This window comes from Cupressus sempervirens, chromosome 5 (genome assembly GCF_028749045.1).
Source record: "Cupressus sempervirens isolate cs-2001-9-10 chromosome 5, ASM2874904v1, whole genome shotgun sequence".
NCBI lineage: Eukaryota > Viridiplantae > Streptophyta > Pinopsida > Cupressales > Cupressaceae > Cupressus > Cupressus sempervirens.
The window spans coordinates 424797327-424808670 of NC_143122.1; the positions used below are offsets into that span (position 1 = coordinate 424797327).

At 36.0% G+C, this 11344-nt stretch overlaps 1 protein-coding gene across 1 annotated transcript; it reads right to left on the reverse strand.

Annotated features, from left to right (window-relative positions):
• Positions 1–10059: 10059 nt before the first annotated feature.
• LOC149556596 (uncharacterized) lies at positions 10060–10485 on the reverse strand. Its single transcript, XM_089829923.1, has one exon. The coding sequence runs from the start codon at positions 10483–10485 to the stop codon at positions 10060–10062; it is 426 nt and encodes a 141-aa protein (XP_089686049.1).
• Between the last annotated feature and the right edge of the window lie 859 nt (positions 10486–11344).

The window sequence follows — 11344 nt, forward strand, 5'->3', positions numbered from 1 at the left end:
TAGAGTAAGGGGCTCAAAGATGGGAAAGGTACATTTTATTCTACATGTGGCAATCATACTAGGCTATGCCACCTTTTGGAATCCTCGCCTTCCAATGTGGATCAGCATGACGATCTCTCCATTGATGACCAATCTTGTTGGAAGGAGAGAAGCTCTTCTATGTCTGATTTTGAGGTTTACTTGAATACTTCTTATGCCCCTAGCTCTGAAACAACATCCTCAAAAACCCTTGAATCCAGAATAGTAAGAACATTTTCCTTTGATAGGATAAGAAGCTCAAGTAGTGAGGAATTTGATGATAATGACAAGGGTGTCAGAACTTGTGATCTTGAAATTTTTCCTGTGCAATCTGCTATCAAGAGAGAATATGTTCAAGGAGTTTTGATTAATGAGGTATCCAAAATAAATGTGCCTTCCAAGGCTGTGAAAAGAGGGCATAAATGGTAGCCAAATGAAAGTAAGAGACCGGGTGAAATTATCTATAAACTTGGCACAGAAATTATGACTTAATGCTCAATCTGCAATTGCAAATCAGGTTCGCATATTTATTTGCATATTCACGCATATGACTAACGACTTGCTCAATATTTTACATTTATATGGATATGCCTTGTAATGTTTATTGATTTTGCTAACAAGAAATTCAAAGTCAGACTAACAAGAGAATGAAAAATGTATATGTGTAATATTTGAATGATGAAAACAATATGATTTAAAATGTGTATTTATTTTTAGTCAATTTCTTGTTATTGAAGAAGACTATATTGAAATATACTGTTGAGTTTGTGTGTTTGTCCCTAGACATATTAGATTCACAAAATTTTGAATTTGCCACACTTGGTTTTGGGTGTACAAGAGATTTACTTTTTAAACACCATGCATACTAATTTAGTCTCATCTATGCAATTTTTGCAATCAGTCGAAGAAAGTGGGAGTTATTGTTCTTAGTTTATTTGGCAATTTTTGTCAGTATCCTTGGAAATTGATGCATCTTTGTATCTTAAGATGCTAGCTGTAACTAAACGAGTCCTTTAAGCTAAAAATTTAGGTGTGGTAGCCAACTAATGCTAGTTGTAAGGCACACAAATTTTATATTGTGGGATTCCTTAGTTTGCCTTAATGTTCCACGGGGTTTCAGCATCCTATTGTTTTTCTTTTCTTCATTGTTTACCAGTGTGACCATTTTACAGGTACTTCTTCATATGCTGCCAAATTACTATAATCATTTTCATACTTATGAAAGCACATTGATCACTAAATTTTTTGGTCTACATAGTATCAAAGTAGTAGGAGGACAAAAGGTATTTTATATACCTTCTTACTCTTTTTTCCATTTAATCGTTGACATAATATGTCAATTTTTGGTAACTAGATGTTATTTTCAAAATTAAACATGGTGAGTGGGCTTAAAGTGGCAACTTGGTGGGGCAAGTTGGTGAGCCGACTTAGCGAGGCCACTTAGAGACGTGACATGGTGAGCTGACTTGGTGAGAAAGCTCGATCAGTGGACCTCAGGACTAACCTTGAAGAGGCACTTTGGTGGGGGTGACTTGATGACTAAACTCAAAGAGTCAACTTGACGAGCATACTTGAACAATTGACTTGGTGGGGCAAGTTGGAGAGCCGACTTAGCGAGTCCACTAGGTGAGGCAAGATGGTGAGTCGACTTGGTGTGGTGACTTGGCGAGCTGACTTAAAGACTGACCTTGATGAGGCACTTTGGTGGGGTGACTTGATGAGCGAACTTAAAGAGTCAACTTTGTGAGTGTACTCGAACAGTCGACTTGGTGACATGACTTGGTGGGCTAGCTTGGTGATCCGACCTGGCGTGCATACTTGAACAATAAACTTGGTGAGCTGACTGAAAGAGTCAACTCATTGAGGTGACTAGGTGGGAGTGACTTGGCGAGCTCACCTGGAGAGTTGACCTAGGGGATGGGCTTGGTGAGCAAACTTAAAGAGTTGACTTGGTGAGCACACTTGAATTGTCGGCTTGGCAAGCGGACTTGGGGACTTGCTGGGACATGCGGGTGAGGCGACTTGGTGAGCTAACTTGGTGAGTAGATTTAAGTATTGACCTTGATGAGGTGCTTTGGTGGGGCGACTTGATGAATGAACTCTGAGTCAACTTGGCGAGCGCACTTGAATAGTCGACTTGGGGAGCGTACTTCAATTGTCAACTTGGCGAGTTGACTTGGCGAGTTGACATGGCAAGCTAACTTGGTGAGCAAGCTTGATGAGTGGACCTAAAGACTGACCTTGATTAGCCACTTTGGTGGGGTGACTTCATGACTAAACTCAAAGAGTCAACTTGGCGAGCATACTTGCACTAGTACATTTGGGTTCAATTTTTGACCTTTATTGGTCGAATTTTCAACCCAATTTTCAACCAAATTTTGACCAAATTTGACCAACCCATTCGTGAAAAAAAAATTTCTTGAAATTTCAACCAACTCGCTGGTACATGATTTTTCTCAATTGTATAACTAATTATATATTCTTCATATTAGTTATTGTCGATGTTTTTGCAACATTCTATAAAATAGTTCACATGTCTTGCCTATGATACGACATTTTACATGCATCCTACTCTCTCTCATTTGGCTAATGATGGATTACGCAGAGTGATCTGAAACCATGATGCTAAAAAACACACAATCAAATCTAAAATGAACTTGCACTACAAATGGATTGTGGAAATATGATGTTGGTAAAATTGCACACATGTCTACAAGGACAATCACAACTTAAACATATATTTGTCTTGGTAGACATGCATGTAAAATTAACAATATCAGATTTCCATAATCCATTTGTAGTGCAAGTTCATTTTGGATTTGATTGTGTGTGTTTTTTAGAATCATGGTTTCAGATCACTTTGTGTAATCCATCATCAGTCGGATGAGAGAGTGTAGGATGCATGTAAATTTTCATATCATAGGCAAGACATGTGAACTATTTTATAGAATGCCTGAAAAAAAATTTGCACCTTCTTGTTGGTGGAAATTTCCACCTTCATTGGTCGAAATTTCCACCAACGCTTGATTTTTTTCGACCTTTTTTGGTGAAAATTTCCACCAACGCTTAAATTTTTTTTGACCTTTGTTGGTGGAAATTTCCACCAACACCTAAATTTTTTTCTACCTTTGTTGGTCAAAATTTTCACCTTCTTTGGTCAAAATTTCCACCAACACTTAAAAATTTTTCTACCTTTGGTGATCGAAATTTCCACCTTCATTGGTCAAAATTTCCACCAACGCCTAAAATTTTTTTTGCCTCTATTGGTCGAAATTTCCACCTTCATTGGTCGAAATTTCCACCAATGCCTAAAATTTTTTCTACCTTTGTTGGTCGAAATTTTGACAAATTCTTGCATGTCCTTAGACAATGGCTGGTTGGGTTTTCAACCAACTAGTGAGTTGGTCAAAATTTTGACCAGAAAAATATCGACCAATGGGTTGGTCGAATTTGGTCGAAAGTTGGGCTAAAATTTTGACCAATAAAGGTCAAAAATTGAACCCAAATGTACTAGTGTTATACCATTGAAATACTGCAATAAGGTATGCTCATCTTGGCAATTCAGGGAAGTCGATACCCAGTACCTGTAAATTGCATAAAATCCATGCATGTACAAACACATATATTCTAAACTAAACAGGCAAGGACAGAAAGTGGTGCATCGTGTAGATCCCAACTAGCAGGTGACTATGACTCCTTTCCTCAACCACATCATAAATGTCAAACATAAAGAAAACATACACGCACACCATACACATGCAAGTATCTGGTAAGTATCCATAGAAACTGCATATAATTAATCCATCTATCTAACCATCATGAGATAACTAAAATCACTAACTAAACATACCTATATCATTATTGAAAGGGTAAACATAAACACATGAAATAACTAAGTAACTCAATACAAAATCAAATGAGTATGAAATAACATATAATCAAATCTGGTAACTAGGTACCACTAATCATAAAACAGAATCTGAAAAACTGGCCTAAAATAATCTAACAAAATAACAGAAAAGTCAAGTAGGGGTAGGCACTACATAATACACCTGAGACAATCACATATTATTGTTGGTAGTTCACAAAATACATATTTATTGAGAAACATCGATTGTTGCAGCACATTTTCTATGAATTACCATCTTAGAATAATAGTATTGATAGCAATTATATTGGAATTCATCAGTAGTGATATACACATGATTACATTTAGCTTCTATATCAATGGTGATCGATCGTCTGTGTATATTAACTACTATTCCACTTTTTTGAATGTGTATGTAGATTAAAATGTTCAATCTCTTTTTACATTTGCAGTTTGACTCTGATACCATGTTAGGTTTCCTGGATATGATGCAAATGTAATAAGAACTGCCTTATTAGGTATGCATGTTCAAAATGCAACATCTTATTAGATTTATATAGAGAGATAATAAGTCATGAATAGACATGTCTCTTCATCAAACATGTCTATTCAATAATCAAATAATTAATAATTAATTAATTAATCATATATTACATACACACACTGTGTGTGTGTGTGTGTGTGTGTGTGTGTAAATGTGTATGTATATTTGTATTTGTCTGTGTATGTGTATGTGTATGTGGATGTGTATGTGTATGTGTATGTGTATGTGTCTGTATCTCATATATAATTATATGTAGGTTTATCCAATCAACACGTACATTGGTGTAAAAGATTATAAAATATTTTAATATAACTAATTATAATATTCTTAATCATCCATAAATCATTGTCCTACTACTTTAAACCATTATAATAAAAATAAAATAAGCTATAAGAATTACATAAATTATGAGCTAAAGGACCATTATAATATTGAATCATGTAGAACATCAAAATATTGATATTTAAGAAAACCCTTTAACATTGATATAAATAGATAAATTTAGAAGTTGAACATATATATGTTTTAAATTTCTTTTAAACTTTATATATTTGATATAATCAATCTGTGTTTTTCTTAAAATATCTTTTCATTTTAAAAATTAAATCTGACATATTTATAAAAAATAATAAAAATTTAAGAATTTAAAAATAAGTTTATTTTTAAATTTGATTATTTATTATTTTAGTCAAATGCACATCTAAGATAGACCTGGGGAAGAACTTCCTTCCCTAATTAAGAATATAATAGTGTTGATGCAATAAGGTCTTAAAAAATAAAATATCCTCCATTTTCTCTTACAAAATATAACATAGGAAGATCTATAGTATCCTATGAGGCCAATTTCATTTAATACACAAGTATTCCTTGTAAATGGATTGCTTGATAATGTTCAAGTAATCGATTTTATTATATTCAATAAAATAAAAATCTCAACTTTCACATCATGTAAGGTAGTAGAGGAAGTCTTCAAGTACAAGTAAGCTCTATTTTGATTGATATAATTAGATCAGCAAAGCATACATCCTGGATATTTGATATTTTACAAAATTCTAATGGTTGGTTTAACATTATTATTTAATTTCTATAATTTCATAGTTTGCCTCCCTATTTTCAACGCGTGCCTGAATTTGGTTAAGTAGAAAATTCGGTAAAAACTTGAAATTCTGGTCTAGTAGGTTTAGAGAAAACAACCCACAAAGTATGTTGTAATCCTAGTGCTACTAACTTCGTTTTGAAACAAAAAAGCAAGTTGTAAGAGAGGAAGATGATTTGATTTTCCATTGTTAGTGGTTCAACTATTCTTTGTCTTTTGTTCCTACTTCTCTTAATTTCTAAAGCTTCACATGCCATGTCTGAGCCAGATCACAAATCCCCTCTAACCTACTAACGACTTTGTGGGCTCTAAAAATATTCATTCCAATAATAAATACTCTAAGCCTACTTCTCAAAGCATTCTTATAGTTCATTAAGTTATGTGAGTAGTACAAGTGTTTCAAAGAAGTTTTTTTTAGGCTACAATGGCAAAGGTATTGAAGAATCTTGTTGTGGTGGTACTATTCTTCAATGTTGTGTTAGTTCAAGGAAATATTCATAGATACACCTTTGTTGTAAGTTAATTTCATTTTATCATTTGATTTTGTTATAATCTTTTGAATTAATAGAAGTTCTTGTAATATCTTCAATCTCGTTTTTAAATTATATGTTTGTTTGATGACAGACAGAAACCACAACTATAACAAGACTTTGCAAGAAGCATAACATAATAACAGTAAATAGGTTATTCCCTGGACCAACTCTGCATGTAAGGAATGGTGACACTCTTATGATCAGAGTCCATAACAGAGAAAAATACAATGTCACCATTCACTGATGAGTCTATTTCTAACATGCAGTTATGAGTGTGATAGTAGTAATATCTATTTATTGATGTATGTAAGTAATTTATGAACAATGTTAAACATTGTATGGTTAAGGGTGTTTGAAGTGAAGTAGTATTGTATGGGTGATTTCTTTGGAAGGTCTATTGTTTCATTATTTGGATGGAATGAGTACTAAGTGTAATATTTGTTAAGAATTGAAACACAAAAGAATACTAAATGATTCTGGGAATGACTTTCATCTTATTGAACAATCTAGGCTTATAAATAACCTTTACAATCTAAACTGAATGAGAAAAACAAGAGCACGTTGACAGCACGTTGATAGCTAATCAACATGATAAGTGCAACAAGAAATGCTAAACAATATCACTAAAGACTAGGGCTTATTCAAACTAAAAGCAAAAACTAAACAGAACTCCTAACAGAAACCTAAACTTTCTCTTCATTCCCTCCCTTAAACTAATTCCCAACTGCAACTAGTTTAAATTAGGAACTTGGCAAACTCCTAACTGACTTCGAGATCTTTGAAACACATCCAATGTGAGGGGCTTTGTCATCACATCTACCAACTGATCTAGTGTTCCACAATAAACCAACTCAACTGCTCCTTCTCGTGTGAGATCACGAAGAAAATGGAAGCGCACATCTATGTGCTTGCTTCAACCATGTAACATAGGGTTCTTCGATAGTTTAATTGTGGAACTATTATCACAAAAGATTTTAGTACACTTACTTTCCTCCAGACTCAACTTCTCAAGTATCCTCTTCATCCAAATAGCTTGACTAGCACAAGCAGCTGTAGCTACAAATTCTGCTTCAGTGGTTGACAGTGTGACTATAGGTTGTTTTCTTGAGGACCAAGCAACAAATCCATAACCAAACATGAAGACATAGCCTGATGTGCTTTTCTAGTCTTCTACATCTCCTACATAGTCACTATCTAAATAACCAACTAGAGCTTCACACCCTCCCTTCTTGTAAAAAAATCCAAGTCTAGTGGTTCCTTTTAGGTACCTTAGTATTCTCTTGGCTGCCAACAAGTGCAACTTAGTTGGTTTAGCCATGTACCTGCTAATCAAGCTTACTGCAAACATCAAGTCTAGTCTCATAGCTATTAAGTATATGAGGCAACCCACCATCTGCTTAAACAAAGTCTCATCAACACCAACCTCATTCTCATCTTTAGAAAGTTTACAACCTGGAACAATGGGATTATGGACCGAATTGCTATTCTCCATCCTGAACCTCTTCAACACCTCCAAAGCATATTTTCTCTAGAAAATGTAAATTCCATCCAACCTCTACAACACTTCTATCCCAAGAAAAAACCTCATTCTTCCCAAATCAGTCATATCAAACTCCCTCAACATAGAATTCTTAAATTTAGCAAACATAAAATCATCATTGCTAGTAAATATTAAATCATCTACATATAAAATGACAATGAGAATTTTAACTCCCTTATTTTTTTTAATGAACAAATTATGTTCACCATAACACTTCTCGAATCCTTCACTTATGAAGTGTGCTTCAATACGATTGAACGAAGCTCGTGGAGCTTGTTTCAGTTCATAGAGGGCTTTCTTTAACATGTATACTTTTTGAGGATTGTTCTTTAGCTCATATCCCTTAGGCTGCTCCATGTATACTTCTTCATTGAGTTCCCCATGCAGGAAGGTGGATTTGACATCAAGTTGATAGAGAGTCCATCCTTTTTGAGCTGCTAGAGCCACAATCATTCTTACTGTACCCATTCTTGCAACTATTGCAAATGCCCTTGTATAGTCTATCCCTTATTGTTGCACATACCCCTTGGCCACCAAACGAGCCTTGAACTTTTCCACTTCTCCATTCTCCTTGAGTTTGTTCTTATAGACCCACTTCACCCCAATCTTCTTTGCACCTATAGGAAGATCAGTGAGTTCCCATGTGTTGTTTCTTTTTATAGCCTTTATCTCCATGTCCATGGTTGTCCTCTAGTTGTCGTGCTTCATTGCCTCCTCAAAATGTATTGGATCTTTTGAAGAAAATAGGGCCAAATTATTACTATCTTCTTCCTCCGAAAGACCTTCCCCACTTACATAATATCTCATCCACCCCGAGGGCCTTCTAGCTCTTCCTCCATCAGAACTAGATGATACTTCTTCATTCCCATTAGTTTGTGGACTACCAACTGGTTCCTCAATGACTTCTTCTTCTTCCTCACTCTTTGTACCATCATTCTCAGCATCCACTTCCTCATTATCTTCTTCATCATCCCATTCTAGATCAATCATAATTAGTTCTTCATAACTCCTATCCCAGTTCCAAGACTTGTCTTCCTCAAACACTAGATCCTTGCTAATTACAATCTTCTTTGCAACTGGATCATAGAGTCTATATTCCTTAGACTCTTCACTTACTCCCAATAACACATAGGTGAAGCTCTTTGCATCTAGCTTTGTCCTTCTCACATCAGGAATATGCACATGTGCCATGCATCCAAAAACCCTAAAATGCTCAACTGAGGGTTTGCTTCCACTCCAAGCTTCCTCAGGTGTTTGATTCTTTACAACCAATGTAGGACTTTGATTTAGAACATATGTTGTCCAGTTTACTACCTCTGGCCAGAAGTTCTTAGGAATCCTCATTTCAAACAGCATGCATCAAGCCATGTTCATCACTGTTCAATTTTTTTCTTTCAGCTACTCCATTTTGCTGTGGAGTATATGTTGCAGTTAATTGTCTCTTGATGCCATGCTCTAAGAAAAACTCATTGAATTCAGGTGATGTGAACTCTCCTCCTCGATCTGTTCTCAAACATTTTATATACCCTCCTATTTCTTTCTCAACATGACTCTTAAAGCTTTTGAATATGCTTAATGCTTCAAATTTTTCTACTAAAAAATAAGTCCATGCTTTTCTAGTAAAGTCGTCAATAAAGCATATAATGTACCTTTTCTTACTAGTGGAGATGGGAGAGATTGGCCCACAAATGTTTGTATGAACAAGCTAAAGCTTCTCTATGACCCTCCAATTGCTCTTCTTTGGGATTGAATCCCTGTGTTGCTTCCCAATATACAATTACCACACACTGTTAATGGAGTCTTGAACTGAGGTATCCCATGCACCATCTTCTTGAACTGGAGTGTCCTCAATCTTTTGTAACTCAAATGTCCATAGCGACAGTGCCATAAGTGTGCTAAGTCTTGTGTGGAAGTGTAGAGACAGGCTGGCTTTTGTGGCAATGAGTTTGCTAGCAACACAAACATCCGATTTGTTGTCATCTCGGTCTGTATTATGAGCCCTTTCTTTGAATGGTAAATCTTGAGCTTTTCACGTTGAATGAGAATCATCAATCCTCTTTCTTGTAGTTGACCAATGCTCAAAAGATTGTTCTTTAGTTCGGGCACAAAAAATACTTCACTAACAACATGTGTAAAGCCACTTACTTCCAATTTCACGTTGCCTTTCCCTAACACAGTCATCCTTGTGTTATTTCCCAGCTTCACCTGATGCCTAAATTCCTCATTTAGTTCACAGGACAAGCTCTTGTCACCACACATGTGGTTGCTGCATCCAGAGTCAAAGAACCAGACGTCTTCCCTTTGAGTATCGTTCATCTCCACATATGACATAAGCAACATCTCTTCTTTTCCTTCTCCTACTTCAGTGTAGTTGGCTTCCTTATCCCAGCTTGGACACTCGGATTGAAAGTGTCCCAGCTTGTGGCACTTATAGCATTCCCCTGTGGATTTGTCATAGGACTAGTGGCCTCTCCCTCTTCCTCTTCCTCTGTATGTACCTTGACCCCACCCTCTTGCACCAGACTTTTCTTCAAAGGTTATCTTGAGTGCTTTTTCTTCTCTTGTATGTTGCTGGAATTTTTTCTCATGAACAATCAGAGAACTCTGCAATTCATCAATGGAGAGTTGATCGACGTCTTTGGATTCCTCGATCGAGCAAGCAACATAGTTAAACTTCTCACTCAATGATCTGAGAATCTTCTCAACCACTGTGACGTCTTGCATCTGCTCTCCATATGTTCGCATCATGTTGGCCATAGACAACACTCTTGAGAAGTACTCAGAGACGACTTCTCCATTCTTCATCTCTAGGATTTCAAACTCTCTGCGGAGAGCTTGTAGATGTGATCTCTTAACCCTAGCACTCCCTTCAAACTTCTTCTTCATAGACTCCCAAATTTGTTTGGAAGTATCCTTCATGAGAATGGTCTCCAATATCATCTGATCTATGGCTTGAAAGAGATTTTTTTTACTTTCAAGTCTTTTAGCTTTAATTCGTCTAGCTCCTTTCGCTATGCTTCTGTCTGCACCGCTCCATTTTGTGGCTTAGCATAGTCCGTCTCTATCAATCCCCAATATTCCTTGGATCATAGAAAGTTCTCCATCAATATGCTCCAATGGTCATAGTGACCATCGAAGTGAGGGATGGCTGGTTGCACAAAATTCCCTTCGATTGTCATCTTCTTTGCTGCTGCAAAGAGACCTCAAAGACTACTGCTTTGATTTCATCAGGCCCAGTGGGAGCTCTAATACCAAAATGTTAAGAATTGAAACACAAAAGAATACTAAATGATTATGGGAATGACTTTCATCTTATTGAACAATCTAGGCTTATAAATAGCCTTTACAATCTAAACTGAATTAGAAAAACAAGAGCACGTTGACAGCTAATCAACGTGATAAGTGCAACAAGAAATGCTAAACAAGTTCCCTAAAGACTAGGGCTTATTCAAACTAAAAGAAAAAACTAAACAAAACTCCTAACAGAAACCTAAACTTTCTCTTCATTATTCATTCTCATAAAAAATAGATTCTTGTAAATATAGTCGAAACATGATGTTGTCTATGTTACAGGCACGAAATATGATAGTTTCGAACGGGGCGGTCTGATGGGCCAGAGTTCATTACACAATGCCCCATTCAGCCAAGAGGGAGTTACACCTATAGATTCACCATTACTTACTAAGAAGGTACTCTATGGTGGCATGCACACAGTTCATGGCTGAGAGCCACTGTTTATGGAGCC

Bases quoted from the DNA above. Each gene is read 5' to 3' on its own strand.
- LOC149556596 (XM_089829923.1), bottom strand. From the start codon at position 10,485: ATGAAGAAGAAGTTTGAAGGGAGTGCTAGGGTTAAGAGATCACATCTA.